We start from the raw sequence: 17495 nt of genomic DNA, 5'->3' as shown, positions 1-17495 counted from the left end.
CCAGGTTGGACCCCTCTGACATGCCAGGAACAGAAAAGGGACAATGAGAAAGAGCAAACAGAGGGCTAAGAGTAGGGTCATGGGCGTGTTCTGGGGCAGTGGGAAGGCAATTGCTCTCGGACACGGTCCAATGAGAGTTACACCAGGCCAACAAACTTCCTCCGTCACGAGCATCTATTTCATTTCAACAAAAACATCAGTTTCACCCCGAGAGTCAGGATGTGGAGATGGAAGATGGGAGGGGGCATGCAGCATGCTCCCTACGGGGTTTTAGAAGTCCTCGCTGTGTGGAGGGCTCAGTCCCTCTATGGGTGCGGAGTTACATAAGGAAATAGGGGCTCTGCCCCGTTGCAGCACTGATCCGCCAGCAGCACTGCCAGTGGGATCTGCACACACCATAATACGCTCTATCACTTTCTCCTGCCCTCTTCCAACAGAAGCTCTCATGGCAGCCCTGGGAAGACAAAGCTCCTCTCTGTGGGCCAGCTCTAACAGTGCCCACCAGGCAGCCAGAAGTAACAGGAGCCAAACTCAGGGTTATAGTGGCACAGGCTTCCAGCACTGTCATGTACCGGCTTGCAGACAGGCTCCCATACACACACACACACACACACACACACACAATCTTCCACTCCCTTCACCACAAATGTTGCAACTCGTGTGGCTTCCCAAATGAGCACCAGAAGCTGGGTATGCGAAACCTGGAGAGTGTAATACACCTGAGTCGGGGAGCTGAGGAGGCTGGTTAGGTTTGGGCAGCACTATTTGGTGGCCTCACTTATGCTGTGCAGAACCCTCCACCCTCTGACCAATAGGCCGTGCTAGAGGCTCAGGATCCAAGGATCCCTGAACAGAGAGCTGGGGAGTGAACCTGAGCCAGTAGATGATCAGGGCTCTCCCGGCTGGCTATGGGCGTGGTCGTGAAGGCCATAGCTAATATCTTCCCACAAGTCATCCAGTCGGCTCTGCAGTTTGTTCAGGGCCTTGTCCTTGTCCGGGTGTTCCAACTCAGGAGCGAAGGCGCTGTGGCCAGGCGGGGGTGGTGCTAGCTGCTGCTGAACTTCCTCTGTCTCCTGGTCAATGGCCCGAGTGAATGCAGCGATCTGTAGGAAGGTGTCCTGTCGAAAAGCCTGGAGTCTCTGGCGGACCTCCTCAGATAGTGCCTGGGGGTCCAGGGAGTCTCCATCCTCGGCCCCATCTGCGCTGGTGCGGACAAAGGCGCTGAGCCCCTCGCGCAGCTGGTCCAGGTTGCGCTGGATGCTGGTGTGCAGGTCCTTTGCCTTGAGTGTGAGTTTGTGGGACAGACTCTGCACACAGCGGCTGAGTCGCGTGGGGCTGGCAGCCGCGTGAGGAGCGACACTGCGGTGCAGCTCCTGTACATGGTGCCCAATGCCGGTCACCAAGCGCTCTGCGTAAGGGTGGAAGAGTTTTTTGACCCGGTCTGTGTGATGCAGCACTCGACTTTGCATTTCCTGCAGCAGGCTCAGTGCCTCGTCCACGCCCCCCAGCAGCTGGGCCTTGGTGTCTTCTCCCACCAGACGCAACTGTTCTTGCAGCTCCCGCACGCTCATGCCCACCTGCTCCATCAGCTCCACCGTGTAGGGCTTCAGCTGCTGCCTCAAGCCCTCCAAGTTCCAGCCTACCTGCTGGTGCTTCGCAGCCATGTAGGGCCCCAGGTGAGCTCTCACCTCCCCCAGCTCCTGCTGAAGCTGCTTCCTCATGCCTTCTGGATCCTGTGGTATTGGGTGAGGATCCTTCCCCGGCCCACTTGAGGGGCTCAGCTTTCCTAGGAAATTGTTCAGATTGTAGAGGTCTTGCTCCAAGCCATTTTTCGTGCTCCTGGAGGAGAAAGGTAGAGAACCAGGCCATTAGGCTGTTAGTCCTGAACACCCCCCTTGCCTCAGAGCCATGGGCCAGCAATACTCTGTAGACACCAAGACAGGAGGAGTAGCAGGGAGAGCCATGGTCTTTAGTCCTAATCCCAGCCAAGTACATCCTCTCATTCAGAGTGCAAACACGACGTTGTGTGGGCAATTCAATTCAGTCCTACAGTGCCATCCAAGAAGACGTCACAGACATGTCCAGAGTCACACCATCTACCATCCTGTCATTCTATGGCCTGCTAATCTCAGGTGCCACACCTCAGTGGAAAAGAGGGCAGCAGGGCAAGGGACACTTGGGCAGAGGGTGACCAACATGGCTAAGCCATGCTTGCCAGTTCAAGCATGACTGGCTCCCTCAGCTTCCATATGAACCACAGAGCTGAGGAACCATTCCCCAACACGGCTGTGTGGGACCCTCACCGCACCCGAGTCCTGGTCACTCACTCCCGTGCCACCTTCTGCTGCTGGCCCATCATGCCTTTGTCCCTGCTGCTCTGTCTGAAGTAGTCCAAGAAATCCTTCCGTGCCTGAGTAGCTGCAAACACTGCAGAGAAGGATGAGTGGTTAAAGACTGGGCCTCCAGTCCAACCTCTGTCCCAACCCCACCCTGAAGGCAGACGGAAGACCCACCTGAGAGGAGGGCCAGGGCCCAAGTGATGACTGCAGCCATGCTTACCATGATGCGCTCTGAAAGGAAGGTAGGCGGAGGCTCGATCAGGAGAAAGGGCAAAAGAAGGGACTAGATCTTGAAACCGTGCTCTAGGGGCTAGCTGCTCCAATCCCAGTAACTCTTCTTTCATGTATAGGTAACATCATGTTGAAGGCTCCAGAGACCTTAACTAGGTACTTGGGGCATGGGGTTGGCACTGGGATGGGAGAGATGTCTTCCTCAGACAACAGGAGCAGGTTGTCCCTTACCTCAGTCACAAAGGAGGGAACCTGGAACTCAGGCTGCACTACAGAGATTGCCCACCCACCTTGGGGCAATCTAGCTCCCTTGTGTGTTTGACTTCCTGCCTCCAAGCCCACTTTGTGGCTGAGAAACTGGCATACCCAAGATGCAGGAGGCAGGTACTCTGTTAGCCCATACCAGCAGTTCCTTCCTACAATGGCAGCCACCACCCCCACCACCCCCACCATGCCTCTGCCATGCAGGCTTACCTGCTCAGTTCTGGGCACAGGGAGCAGGCATTCTGTTTTATACTCCAGGAGTCTGGGACTCTGACAACAATTGCTCTGAGCAAACACCACGTGGAGGTTCAAAGAAGGATGACCCCAGTTGGCTCCGAGCATCCCCTCTCTCCTTCTCCCGGTGCTCCGAGCGCTAATAAGCTTCCCAGCCTCAGGACACTGCCCAGTAGGGAAGTGGCTTCCTGGAGCCTTTACTAAGAGTGGACAGAACTTACCCCCCAAATCGTGTGACCTCCAGCCTCCCCACTTGCTTGTTGACCCGCCTGCCAATAGGCACCACTTGTTTGTCTACTGAGGGCCCTGCTCTTACTCAACTACCCAGGGCACTCTGTCCTAGCCAGCCAGGTAAAGGAACAATATCCAGGACTGGCTAGAACCAGGGCAGACTTGATCTGCTCCACCATGGTCACTGTGGCAGCCTGAGAAGAGCCAGCATTTACAGGGCTACAGACCCTCCTGTCTCTCTCTGTGAGAAATAACCCTGCATTGAGCGGGAGGAGCCAGGTCCAGTTGAAGGAGGGTGGGTGAGCTGCATCTGAGATTCCGGGCCTCAGGGGTTAGACAGGAAGGATTCTCCTGCCTCACAGGGAAGGCTGGACTCCACCAGTCTGAGCTTCTAAGAAGGGGAAGCCTGGAAGCCCAGACAGGCCTCCTCCATTCGCTTGCACACACACACCTGAGTGCTCCATCCTTACTCTTAAATGCTCCAGGCCGTCTATGAGTCCGCTCACCTCCACTCATACACGGCCACAGCCTCCATCCCTCTCTCCTCGATGGCATTCAGAGCCTGCAGCAGTTGCAGGTCCTCTTCTCCCATCCATCTTCCACTGTGACCCAGTTCAGCCCGCGTCCCCTCGCCCATTCCTTGAGCTCCCTGCTTCTCAGGCCTCTGTACCAGGAATGGGGATGTATGCCTATAATCCCAGCAAAGGGGAGGAGGAGGCAGAAGGATTTCAAGTCTGAGGCTAGCCTGGGCTGCAATACAAGGTCCTGTCTCAAAAACCAACACACACACACACACACAGAGAGAGAGAGAGAGAGAGAGAGAGAGAGAGAGAGAGAGAGAGAGAGAGAGAGAGAGAGAGAGAGAGAGACAGAGAGACAGACAGAGAGACAGAGAGAGAGACAGAGAGACGGGGGGGGGGGAAGAAGCTGCAGAAACCACCACAGCCCCAGCACTTCAGTCATTACAGAGGGATGGAAGTCTGTCGATAGAGTGCTTACCCAGCATGCGCAAAGACCAGAGACTGATCTCCAGCACTGCCTAACATAGCATGATGGTTCGCATCTGCAATCCTGAGACAGGGCAATTGAAGGGACACGAGAGGGACAGGGCTCCTTCTAGAATCTGAGTGAAGCCTCTCAGCTGAGAAGCAGGAATACCCACACAATTACCACTTGCTATAAAGGCTGCAGACATAGCTAGGGTTCCTTTCAGATAAAGATGCCTTAGGTTAAAATAGCTGCGGATATAGAGTCCTGAGCGGGGCCTCACTGCTTTCCCCAGACACTACCTGAAACCTTAAACAACACTGTGTCCCCATGGGCTAGACTTTTTAAGTTATAAAAAAGTATAAGACTGTGATACTATCAGTCAGGTGCGCGCGCACGCACACACACTGGGAACTACCCAGTGATAAGAGAGTCACTTCAAACCTCATCAAAGCCCTATATACGACTACTGTAAAGGCAATGAGCCTTGCCTCTCCCTTGAGGAGTCCATACCCACACCTGAGCATGTCTTCCCTTTTTTTTTGAACACTTCTCTTTCTCCTAATAGCCATGCTTTAGCCTATATTATAATGTCTTTTAAATAAATTTGCAGTCCAGGCCTGCTTTACTGTATCAGCTAGTCTTGAAATTTTATTTATTTTTCTTTCTAAGAGTTTTTTTTTTTAATATCTGTGTATATGTGTGTGGGGGGGTGATGCCTCAGGAGGCCAGAGGAGGGCATCAGATCCCCTGGAACCAAAGTTACAAGCAGTTACAAGCTGCTCAGTGCAGGAGCTGAGACCTGAACCCCGGTCCTTCACAGAGCAGCAAATGCTCTGACCTGCTAAGCTGTCTCTCCATGTTCATCTCTGCACTGAAGACTTTAGTGCTTGAAACACAAGGAGTAGCTTCTGTCTTTCTGTCAGAACCTGGACAAACAGGAAGGGTAATACAAGGCATAGTCATTGCTTGCTGGCACCTCCTGGCTTCAGGGTGGACGTGTTTGGGATGATTGGAGGCATGTGTGTATTTGCTTTGGGATGCATATGAATGAAATCATTTTTTATGACTAAAACTGAAATATTGGCAATTTCATGTAGTTCTATCCAACAAGGTATATTCATATGTAATTTAGCATGTTTAATTCACTATAGTATTTCTTAGTACAGGGTCCAGCACGTATCACAAAAGTGGGGTTGCTAAAAATATACATATTGACGATGGGACAACTTCGAACAATAGGGAACTAAAATATTAGACCAAAGCAATGTAGGAAATGGGGAAGGGTAGATCAAAGCTAAAGCATTCTCCAGACTTGCATTATCCAGGGAGAAGATAGGGTATTGATCATCTCTCACTTTTTACGTCAGACAACACTATTAAAGTTTTAAAGAAAACCCATTAAATGAGTAAAAAGGAAGAATAACTTTCAAACCGGTAGATGGGGAAGAGACTTAAGAGCGATGGGCTGACCTCTGGTAAAGGATGATGGATTGATCGCATGTGCTTGCCTTGAGCTGTTTCCTGAAAACCCAATAAAATGTCTTTAAAGTGCCCTTGTTAAAAATGCATAAATCCATGTGGAAGAGAGGAAAAAGAGACAAAAGCAACAATGTTTTGGAACTGTGAAACTCCTAAACAGTCAAACTGTAGTTACTGAGAACACCTGAAATTATGGATTTTTGAAGCAACAATCTGGAAAGCCAAGTACTTGCTGGGTTTGCCTGTGTGAACTCCTCCCAAAGTTTAGAGACAGCAGGAACAGATTCTTCTGGAAGTAGAGGTGGCAATGGCACTAAAAATGCAGCAACTGGCTCAAAATACGTTGGAGAAACAGCTATTTCCTTTGGCTTTACTTCGTACGGTCACTGTCCCTCCACTAAGGCAACAGAAAACTACGGGCTTGCTTTCTGGATGTCTCACCTATAGATGACAAAGTGTGATAGGTGACGGTGGCGCACAACTTTAATCCCATTACTCCAAGCATCGTGAGGCAGAGGCAGGCGGAGCTCTGTGAGTCTGAGGCCAGCCTGGTCTACAGAGCGAGTTTTAGGACAGCCAGGGCTACACAGAGAAACTGTTTCCAAAAACAAAAACAAAAGATGAAGTCAAGGTACTATAGAGGCCAGGGTCTGTCTGTCTGTCTTTTTCTTTCTTTCTTTCTTTCTTTCTTTCTTTCTTTCTTTCTTTCTTTCTTTCTTTCAGATTTATTTATTTATTATGTATATAGTGTTCTGCCTGCATGTATGCCTGCAGGCCAGAAGAAAGCACCAGGCCTTATTACAGATGATTGTGAACCACCATGTGGTTGATGGGAATTGAACTCAGGACCTCTGGAAGAGCAGCCAGTGCTCTTAACTGCTGAGCCATCTCTCTGGCCCCGAGGCCAGGTTCTTATACACAAATGAGAACTTTATATATTAAAGTTATATGGCTGGATGTGTTCAGTCAGTAGAGTGTATGCTTCATATGCACAAAGCCTTCGTTTGGTGATGGCTGTTTGCCAGGCTTACTTTCTCTCCCCATTTAAATATTTTCTATCTATGCTTACCCACTAGTTATAGACAGCATTTAAATCTCTCCACAGCTATTCTCAGATTGCTAAAAGTCAAAGGGGACAGGGGAGGAGCATGGGAGAGATAGCTCAGAGGTTAAGAGCACTGACTGCTCTTCCAGAGGTCCTGAATTCAATTCCCAGCAACCACATGGTGGCTCATAACCATCTATGATGAAATCTGATGCCCTCTTCTGGTGTGCAGGCAAAATGCAGACAGAACACTGTATACACAATAAATAAAAAAAAATTAAAAAATCAAAGAGGGGGCATTCTGTAAAACTATGATACCATTATCCTGTTTAAGAGAACTTCCAATCTTACACTACAACCACATATGAGTCCCAACCTTTCTTGACTTGTCTCTGACTGATTATTTTTGAGACAGTAGCTCTAACTGGCCTGGAACTCACAGCTCTCTAACCTCAGGCTTTCCAGCTCAATTTATGTTTAAAGGTAGGAATACTACCAGAGGGAGGTGGGGACTTCACATCCCACACACCACACTTGGAGGCACAATATGGAGGGTCTTGCCGCTTGCCTGTTTCTAGGGGGAACAGAGAGAAAGGATTGAGAATGCAAATGAGGCTTCAGTGCAAACACCTTTGTAAAATTTTTTGAGAGGGACGGGGATGGAGTGAGTGTGTGTGTGTGTGTGTGTGTGTGTGTGTGTGTGTGTTAGAGTTTGTGAGTTGGCATGTTGTGTGCACATGTTAAGTTGGTTTCTTCCATCATGTGGGATTAGACTCGGATCCTTGGGCTCCACAGCAAATGCCTTTACCTGCTGAGCCGCCTTGTCAGTCTGCAAATACCTTTCCATATCCCAAATGCCAATGAATCTTGGGATACTAAAGGATAGTGACTCTGTCTCCTATTAAACACAAAAAAACAGAGCTTAAGAGATGGATCAATGGTTAAGAACACTGTCTGCTCATTCAGAAGGACCCAGGTTCGATTCCCAGCACCCACAAAGCAGCTCACAACTGTCTCTAACTCCACTTCCCAGGCATCTGTCGCATATACATGCAGGCAAAATACCCCTAGATATTAAATAAAATAATAATATTGTTAAATTTTGGTGGGGGGGTTGCGTGATACATACAGGGTCTCTCTACATAGCCCTGGCTGTCCTGGACCTCACTATGTAGACCAGGCTGGCCTTGAACTCAGATCTGCCTGCCTCTGCCATCCAAGTACTGGGATTAAAGGATGTGCCCACCACACCTGGCTTATAATTGATTTTTTTTCTTTTTTGGTTTTTCGAGACAGAGTTTCTCTGTGGCTTTTTGGAGCCGGTCCTGGAACTAGCTCTTGTAGACCAGGCTGGCCTCGAACTCACAGAGATCCATCTGCCTCTGCCTCCCGAGTGCTGGGATTAAAGGCGTGCGCCACCACTGCCCGGCTAATTGATATTTTTAAAGACAAAAAGAAATAAAATATCTTTTCAATTCAAAAATCTAATAGTGATTGCCTTACTCCATGGTAAAATCCAGACTTATTCATAGGAGGAGAAGCATAGCATGACCTAGGACCAAGCCATCAACACATGGGCTTCTGGGGCATATTGCATTCCGGTCCACACTATAGAAACATAATATACAAGGCCACAATGAGTGATTTTATGTGTTTTACTCAGTTTTGGGTATGTTAATTTGAGATAGTTGTCTAAAAGTGAGATTGTTGGGTCAAGCATGAATGTGTTTATTGTTTGCTATTTCTCCCTTAAGGATTTTTTTTTTGCTTTGTGTATCTACAAACACTACATAAAAGTGTCTTTGGAGACTCACTATGGTGACTGCCTGAAGCGTCTCCCCCACTCTGCTTCCTTGTTCCCACAATTCTGTTCTGTCTACTCCACCTACCTAATTTTCTGTTCTTAAAGGGCCCAAGGCAGGTTTCTTTATTAATTAACCAATGAAAGAAACATAGACAGATAACTCTCCTCCATCATTTTCCCCTTTTTCTGTTTAAACAAAAAGAAAGGCTTCAACTTAACATAGCAAAATTACATATAACAAAACAGTTATCAAGCAAGTATTACAGTTACAATATTAAATCTATTTTATCTTTTCTCATAAACTAAGGGAAAGCTTATAACTATCTATTTATTCTTCAACTCCATCAAAGACTCCAGAAGGATATAATGCTTACCTAAGTAAACAAGAAATAAGTAACTTATAACAACTCTAGAAATGACAGAGACAACTCGCTGCCTGGACATTCACCCCAAAGTTCCTCTGTTACCGTTGGGGCATCCATCTTCAGCCTTCAGGCCCATAGTGTCCAGCAGACTTTTTTCATGAAGCAGGAAATTCCAAAGACAGTTCAGTCACTTTCTGCTGTGTCCTGCAGAACGTCTCGCAGACTCTTTCATGAATCAGGAACCCCAAAAGGCCATCTCACCTTTAGGCAAGTTCAGCAGTCCTCTTTCTGTGGGTTCCTGTGTCCAGTTTATGCAACAGTCCAGGCAAGAGCAGTTCCTTGCCCAAATGGCTAACAAACTCCATAAGTAGCCTCTTCGATGCCCATCTTCCTCTCGAAGTAGATTGGTGCTGCCAGGAGCAGACGTGTCTCATTGTCATGAAAAACCCTAAGTTATTAAAAACATTAAATGCCATATTCTGCAGTCTTTGAAAGATATGAAGAATGTCTATCTAACTGAAATATATCTCTACATATCTAGAAAATCTAATAACATTACTACAAGCTTAACTATTATCAATGATTATCCATTAACAACCTATATTTCCTAATTATACATTACAGTTTTTAAATGAACTACAATCACAATAGCTTAATCAAGATCAGAAATACATATACATGTAACAAAATTGACCTTAAAATCTATACCAATGCAAATTCATATCTATATCATCTCCCCCTTTAAATGTAAAAGAACATTTATAAGCAATATTTGGGAAAATGGGCAGCAGTTTTTTCTCTCCAAACTGCTTCCTGCTGAATGGGGGGCGCTGTTATTAGGTCTTTCATGGTATAACCTGTCTGCTAGGTTTCATCCCAGTCGGCAGTTGAGCGAAAGTAATTTTTTGAGGGGTGTTCACAGCAACCTTTCAGGAGGGCGTGGTCTATCATACCATATTGGGATAGAAGCAATCCACAGGTCTCGTCCTCTGTGAAAACAAAAGAAGAAACTCTTTTCCAAAGCATCATGTTCTTAAATCCAAATCCTGAAGTCATACCATTAAGATGTCCATTTTGGTCTAGACTGGCAGCCCATATAATGAAATGTCTCTCTGTATTTAGCTCCTTTACAGTCAAAAAAATCAAAGAAAACACAACAAAATACATAATCCAGACTCTCTGTGAATTTTCCATTTTTACGTGGCTTATTTTTACTCTATCACTTTACTTCTTTTAATCTATAACTATCTGTACTCTGTCTCTTTAAAGACTTTACCCTTTTTTTTAAGGCATTAACTTTTTTTCTATATTTTTTCTTCTCTTTCGCTTTCAAGCCTACGTACATTTATCCAACATTGTGACCCAGTTAAAGGCCTTCTATGTCTGAATCTTTCCTATTGTGAATCTGTAATTTTTTTACTATCCAGGAGCACTTTTGTTTTGTGCTTTTAAATCGCTACACACTTAAGAATCTAAGCTGTGACATTCCTAGGTCAAAAACAGGTACTGCAGGCTTGCCACGCCCAGTCCAACATAGCTGAGCCGCTTGTGACTCTGAATCGGTTGCAGCTCTGAGCTGCAGAGCTGCGGGCTGCTCTGGATGTTGGCTCCACCTCTCTCCAATTTCAAAATGGAGGATGTACCATTTTCTACTAGCTCTGGGGCCGCCAGGTAGGAGCCGCACTCAGCACTTTAACTCTGAGACTGAGCGTGCAGCACAAAAACTCTTTTCATCCAAGTTACAGCCAAATCTGACATGCAGAGCACTGCGCAGTCTGAAAACATCTCTCTGTATTGTGGCAGGAATCCGCCATGCTCTTCCACCTGCCTAAGCCTGATTCCGCCATCTGCCCAGGTGCAGGGCGGGGATCTCTGAGCCTTTGGACCGGTCTCAGTGCACTCTCCTTCCGATCCCACGCGGGAACACAAATATCCAGTCCTATAAAAGCCATTGAAATGCTTTAAAGCCAGAGTTCGCGCTGGCGGCACAGCACAAGGAAGGTGCGTTTTAAAATGACTCAGCTTTTTCTCTGCCGCTATTGCCGAACAGGAAATCTCTCTATGGCAAGTCCTAGCAAATAGCAAAAAGCTGTGTTAAACTCTCTCTCTCTCCTTTATTTAAAGCTTTTTCAGGTTTTTACGTGGATTTGGTCACCACGTTGGAGCGCCAATCTGTAGAGTGAGAAACGGCAGGGCTGTGTCCCACCACCTGCCGGCCGCCGGCTAGCTTTACACCCGAAATAATTACACGGAAACTGTATTCTTTTAAAACACTGCCTGGCCCATAGTTTCAGCCTCTTATTGGCTAATTCTCACATCTTCCTTTAACCCATATTAGTAATCTGGGTAGCACCCACGAGGTGTGGCTTACCAGGAGAGATCTTAACCTGCGTCCATCTCGGAGAGGAGCAGCATGGAGACTCACTATGGTGACTGCCTGAAGCGTCTCCCCCACTCTGCTTCCTTGTTCCCACAATTCTGTTCTGTCTACTCCACCTACCTAATTTTCTGTTCTTAAAGGGCCAAGGCAGTTTTCTTTATTAATTAACCAATGAAAGAAACATAGACAGATAACTCTCCTCCATCAGAGATCCGTCTGCCTCTGCCTCCCGAGTGCTGGGATTAAAGGCGTGCGCCACCACTGCCCGGCTAATTGATATTTTTAAAGACAAAAAGAAATAAAATATCTTTTCAATTCAAAAATCTAATAGTGATTGCCTTACTCCATGGTAAAATCCAGACTTATTCATAGGAGGAGAAGCATAGCATGACCTAGGACCAAGCCATCAACACATGGGCTTCTGGGGCATATTGCATTCCGGTCCACACTATAGAAACATAATATACAAGGCCACAATGAGTGATTTTATGTGTTTTACTCAGTTTTGGGTATGTTAATTTGAGATAGTTGTCTAAAAGTGAGATTGTTGGGTCAAGCATGAATGTGTTTATTGTTTGCTATTTCTCCCTTAAGGATTTTTTTTTGCTTTGTGTATCTACAAACACTACATAAAAGTGTCTTTTTGTTTTGTTTTGTTTTTGCTTTGCCAAAACATGCATGACATTGCCTGGAGTGGAGGCACACAACTGTAATCCCAGCACTAGAGATGTGAAGGCAGGAATTCAGGTCATCCTCATCTACAAAGCCAGCGTGAGGCCCGGGCTATATGGGACTCTGTCCCCAAAAGACAAGTAAACTAACAATAAAAACCTTAAAGTGGACTAGCAAGATATCTCTATGAGTTAAGGTGCCCCTGCTTCTGCTGAGCCTGACAAACTGAGTTTGACCCTCAGGACCCACATGGCGGAAGGAGAAAACCAACCCCTACAAGTTGTCCCTGACATGTTCCCTGACCATGACATATACATGTGTACAAACACACACATATCATGCATCACACATACACACCACATGCCACATACACATACACACCATACACACACAGACATACACACATACACACACACACACAGACATACACACATACACACATTACACATACGCACCCATCACACACACACCACATATACACACACATCACACACACACACACCACATATACACACACATCACACACACACACACACACACACACACACACACACTACACACTAAGTGCATAAAATAACAAAATTTAAAATTAAAGCACAAGCACGGCTGGCATTCTGACTCATGAGAGCGTCATCTTCATGAACTCCTGCTATTTCTCCCCTATGGGCAAAGCTGGCGTCATCTTCATGAATTGCTATTTCTCCCCCTATGGGCAAAGCTGGCATGTGTTCCTATCCTAATGGCTATCTGACCTTTCCGTGACTGCTTTGTTCATATCTTTTCCTTCTGTCTTTTATACTCACACGCTTATTTTTTTATATAATGATGATTTGTCCCTTCTTAGCATCAGTCAGGGTTCTGCAGAGGAACAGAGCTGATAGCATATATTCCTATGTATGGGACTCACTACAGGCTGTGATCCAGCTAGTCTAACAATGGCTGTCTACTAATGGAAAAGCCAAGAATTCAATGTTATTCAGTCTGCGAGTCTGGATGTCTCAGGTGGTCTTCAGTATTCTCTAGAATCCCGAAGAAGTAGGCTCTAATGCCATAGAAGGAATGGATTTGCCAGCAAGGGCACGCAGGCAAAGAGCAAAAGCTTCCTTCTTCCTTGTCCTTTATATGTAGGCTGCCACCAGAAGGTGTGGCCAAGAGCAAAGGTGAGTCTCCCCACTTAAAATTTTTTAATTAATAAAAAATTCCTCACACATGTACCCAGCCACTTGGGTTTTAGTTAACTCTATATGTACTCAAATTGACAAACAAGAATAGACACCACAGTGGTGTAAATTGAAATTTTATCTTTCAGTTTTTCTCTTTTTTTCACATTTACCTATTTATTTCGTGTATGCATGTGTGTAATGCCATGGTGTGGACGTTAGAGAACAATTCTGGAGAGTCAGTTCTCTCCTTCCACCATTCAGTCCACTAAGAACCAAACTTAGTTTGGGGTTGCCAGCAAGAGCCTTCCCCACCGAGGCAACTCACTGGCCAGTTTTTCTTTTACTTTTCTTGTTATGTTTTTGTTTGTTATATAAAACTAATATGCAATATTTTGTTTTGTTTTGGGTTTTTTTGTTTGTTTTGACAGAGTTTCTCTGTGTACCGCTGGTCGTCCTGGAACTCACTCTGTAGACCAGGCTAGCCTTGAACTCATAGATATCCACCTGCCTCTGCCTTCTGAGTTCTGGGATTAAAGGCAGGCACCACCACCACCCAGCAAGACTATTGTTTCATTTTTATGCTGTCAAATTTCCCTTTCATCATTTTGAACTTGGGAGTCAGAATTACAACAAGACCCACGGCTTCCTGGTGATAAAGGGATCTGCCTGCTTCTCTCTTCCACCAGTGTGAAGGCTTCCATGAAGGTCTCTTCATGCATCCGGTGATAGTCAGATGCCCGGCATAGCTGTTTTCTCTCCTATCCTGGACTTGTGCCCTTCTCCCTGCACACCGGATTCATACAACTGTTTGGGAATTAGGAGTAAAGTATTAAATCTTATAGAAAAGTTAAATAAACCACAGCAAAAGCCAATTAGTAATGACACGGGGGGGATCAGCATAAAAAATAAACAATTCTGGCCAGAACTGTGACACATGCCTTTAATTCCCACACATAGGAAGCAGAGGAAGATGGATCTCTATGACTCCCAGGCCAGCTGGAAGTTCTACAGAATGAGTTCAGACCACTCAGGGGCTACACAGTGAGACTCTATCTCCAAACAACAACAAAAAGAAATAAATAGTCCAGGGGCAAGGGAGATGGCTTGGTGGAGAAAGTGCTTTCTGTGCAAGCATGAGGACTGGAGTTCGGAACTCAGGTAAAAGCTGGGTGAGCATACCTGTAATCTCAGCCCTCAGAGGAGAAGATGGGGTTCTAGGGACAAGCCGGCTAGCTTGACTCAGTGAATTGGCAAGCTCCAAATTCAGCCTGAAACCTGCTACAGCAAAGAAAGCTGATATCTATCAAGTGAGATATGTCTGAGAGCAACCTCTGGCCTGCACACACCTGCACACGCAGTACACACGGCCAACTCATGTAAACATGCTACATATCACACACTCCAAGTTATAGCCTACTGAGCTATGAGGCCATGCACATAATTATGGTAACACAAACACTGATGATGATATTTTTAAAAAGAACCGTGACTTACATTAAGAGGCAGGAAGAAGAAAAGAAACGGAAAAGGTGTGTGAGTGTGTATGAGTATGAATGTGTGCATGGTGAGTATAGGATACAAGAGTGGTTGTGTAAACATGGGGTGTGTGCATGAGTATGGGCAGAGAACTGTCTGACTCATTAAATGATGATGTTTCTGTTAAAACCCACACTTTTAAAACACATAAATTTGTTCCTGAAGAGGAACAGAGGTAAGATCGCTGCCGTGACTCCTCCTGACCATGTGGCTCAGACACATCCAGCTTTACGGGAAGAGCTTTGAAACAGTGTGGAGAAGCAGGCTGGAGAAATTCTTGGATGGTGTAAGCGGAGCTCATGGGGGATCCTGATGGAAGCTGTTGGTAAGGGTGCAGACTGTACAAAGTCGTGGGGTTGCGGGTGGGAACAACGATGCGGCTGGGGTTGGTCCAGAGGCCATTTGTGTCACATCCTGGTCAGAACTTGTCTGCATTTGGTCTACACCCTGTGAGGCTGAGTTTACGGTGATGGCCCAGTTTGTCTGAACCGAGGTTTGAGGTGGCGCGGCACTCAGGCTTTTAATTCAAATTTATAATGAGACTCGCAACAGAAGCGGAAAGAGTGGGAAACTATATTAATTAAATCACTGCTTGGCCCTTTAGCTCTAGCTTCTGTGCAATTATTTCAAGGCTAAGCGGCCGGGAACGAAACAAGCAGCCTCCTTGCAATGTAAAGAAACATAAGGAAATGCTCCACATCCTTAGTCATCAGAGAGGTGCAAATCAAAACAACTCTGAGATTCCATCTTACACCTGCAAGAATGGCCAAGACCAAAAACACTGACGACAACTTATACTGGAGAGGTTGTGGGGAAGAGGGAACAACCAGTGCAAGCTGGAACAACCCCTTTGGATATCAGTGTGGCAATTTCTCAGAAAATTAGGAAACAACCTTCCTCAAGACCCAACAATACCACTTTTGGGTATATATCCAAAGGGTGCTCAATCGTGCCCCAAGGACATGTACTCAACTATGTTCATAGCAGCATTGTTTGTCATAGCCAGAACCTGGAACAACCTAAATGCCCCTCGACGGAAGAATGGATAAGGAAAATGTGGTATATTTACACAATAGAGTACTACACAGCAGAAAAAAATAATGACATCTTGAAATTTGCAGGCAAACTGATGGAGCTAGAAAACATCATTTTGAGTGAGGTAACTCAGACACAAAAAGACAATTATCACATTTACTCACTTGTAAATGGTTTTTAAACATAAAGCAAAGGAAACCATCCCACAAATCCCAGAGAACCTAAATAACAATGAGGACACTAAGAGAGACATACATGGATGTATGTACTTGGGAAATAAAAAAAAGACAAGATCTTCTGAGTAAATTGGGAGCATGGGAACCATGGGAGAGGATAGAAGGGGAAGGGAGAAGTAGGGAGGGGATCAGAGAAAAATGTAGACCTCAACAAAAATCAATAAAAAAATTTAACTGTAAAAAGAAAGAAAGAAAAAAAAAGCAAGCAAGCAAGCAAGGAAGGAAGGAAGGAAGGAAGGAAGGAAGGAAGAAAGGAAGGAAAGAAAGAAGGAAGAAAGAAAGGAAGAAAGAAAGAAAGAAAGAAAGAAAGAAAGAAAGAAAGAAAGAAAGAAAGAAAGAAAGAAAGATGCTGCTAGGTAGTGGCGCCCACCTTTAATCCCAGCTCTCCAGAGGCAGGAGGATCTCTGAGAGTTTGAGGTCAGCCTGGTCTACAGAGTAATTTCTAGGACAGCCAGGGCTACACAGATTAATCACATTTCAAAACACAAACAAGAGGAAGAGGAGGAAGAATAGGAGAAAGAAGTATGCTAAATACCTTTTGTATTATGATATGGATATGGCCTTTGGGAGGACAGAGGTAGACACTACAACTCGGGTATGAAAAGCTTTCCCGAAACTCATGTGTCACAGGCTTTGTTCCCAGTCGATGTACAGCGGTTACAGGGGTGGGGCTTCTGGGAAGTAGCCAGGTCACAAGTGTTCTAACCTAATTGATGGGTCAATCCTTGGTGGGTTGTAATCTTTGGGATATGAGATCTAGTTGGACGAAGAAGGTCACTGGGGTGTGCCGCCTGTTGAGGGTACACTTTGTCCTTAATGCCTTTGTCTTTCTACTTCTTGGCTGCCCTGGGGTGAGCAGCTTTGCCCCACGTGCCCTTTCTCTGTAATGCTCTGTCTATTTAATCAAAGTCCCAGAGACACGAACCGGCTGACCATGCACTGAAATCTCTGGGAACAGGAGCCAAAATCAATCCTCCCTTCCCTAGACTGTTTCCTGGGTATTTGATCAGAGCAATGAAAAAGAAAATTGGCCTGGGGAGATGACTCAGGTGGATAAACACGAAAACCTGAGTTCAGATGCCCCAAACACTCCTAAACCCAGATCAGCATTCACATCTGTAATCCCAACACTGCTGTGATGAGATGGGAGGCCGAGACTGGAGAGTTCCTGGAAGTTCACCAGTCAGCTAGGGCGGAGCCCTCAGCAGCAAACAACTAGAGACCCTGTCACAGGCAAGATGGAAGCAAAGACCAACAACTGAGGTTGTTCTTTGACTTCTACTTGTGTGTAGCACATGTGCACCCTCACTCACAAACACGAACATGCACATATGTGCACACACATACGCACAAAGATTAAATAACAACAACCCAAATAAAAGTGCACTACCAGGCTGCCGGTGTGGCTCGGTTGTCAAGAATTTGCCTAGTATGTACAAGTCCTTGGATTTGAATTCTCGCACTACATAAACTGGACACGCTGGTGTATAT

At 45.9% G+C, this 17495-nt stretch overlaps 1 protein-coding gene across 5 annotated transcripts; it reads right to left on the bottom strand.

Annotated features, from left to right (window-relative positions):
- Window positions 1-66: 66 nt before the first annotated feature.
- Apoa5 (apolipoprotein A5) lies at window positions 67-16558 on the bottom strand. Of its 5 annotated transcripts, XM_038324375.2 has the most exons (5): window positions 3045-3278; window positions 2560-2749; window positions 2328-2427; window positions 872-1839; window positions 67-174 (listed from the first exon to the last, which is right to left on the bottom strand). In XM_038324375.2, exons 2-4 carry the CDS (start codon window positions 2681-2683, stop codon window positions 888-890), a joined length of 1176 nt encoding a protein of 391 aa, XP_038180303.1. In that variant the 5' UTR covers window positions 2684-2749; window positions 3045-3278; the 3' UTR covers window positions 67-174; window positions 872-887. The 5 variants fall into 5 exon arrangements, with proteins under 5 accessions (XP_038180303.1, XP_038180306.1, XP_038180304.1 ...); XM_038324378.1 differs by lacking the exons at window positions 67-174; window positions 3045-3278 and adding an exon at window positions 16540-16558 and having other exon boundaries at window positions 692-1839; window positions 2514-2570; XM_038324376.1 differs by lacking the exon at window positions 67-174 and having other exon boundaries at window positions 692-1839; window positions 2514-2570; window positions 3045-3273.
- Between the last annotated feature and the right edge of the window lie 937 nt (window positions 16559-17495).

This window comes from Arvicola amphibius, chromosome 3, assembly GCF_903992535.2.
Source record: "Arvicola amphibius chromosome 3, mArvAmp1.2, whole genome shotgun sequence".
Lineage (NCBI taxonomy): Eukaryota > Metazoa > Chordata > Mammalia > Rodentia > Cricetidae > Arvicola > Arvicola amphibius.
The sequence above is the reverse complement of the archived record's forward strand: the minus strand, read 5'-3'. Positions and strand labels throughout refer to the sequence as shown.

Bases quoted from the DNA above. Each gene is read 5' to 3' on its own strand.
- Apoa5 (XM_038324375.2), bottom strand. From the start codon at position 2,683: ATGAAAGAAGAGTTACTGGGATTGGAGCAGCTAGCCCCTAGAGCACGG. The intron at 2,428-2,559 runs GTAAGCATGGCT...CCTTCTCTGCAG, and splicing joins TCCTTTCAGAGCGCATCATG to TGTTTGCAGCTACTCAGGCA. The intron at 1,840-2,327 runs GTGAGTGACCAG...TTTCTCCTCCAG, and splicing joins CAGCAGAAGGTGGCACGGGA to GAGCACGAAAAATGGCTTGG.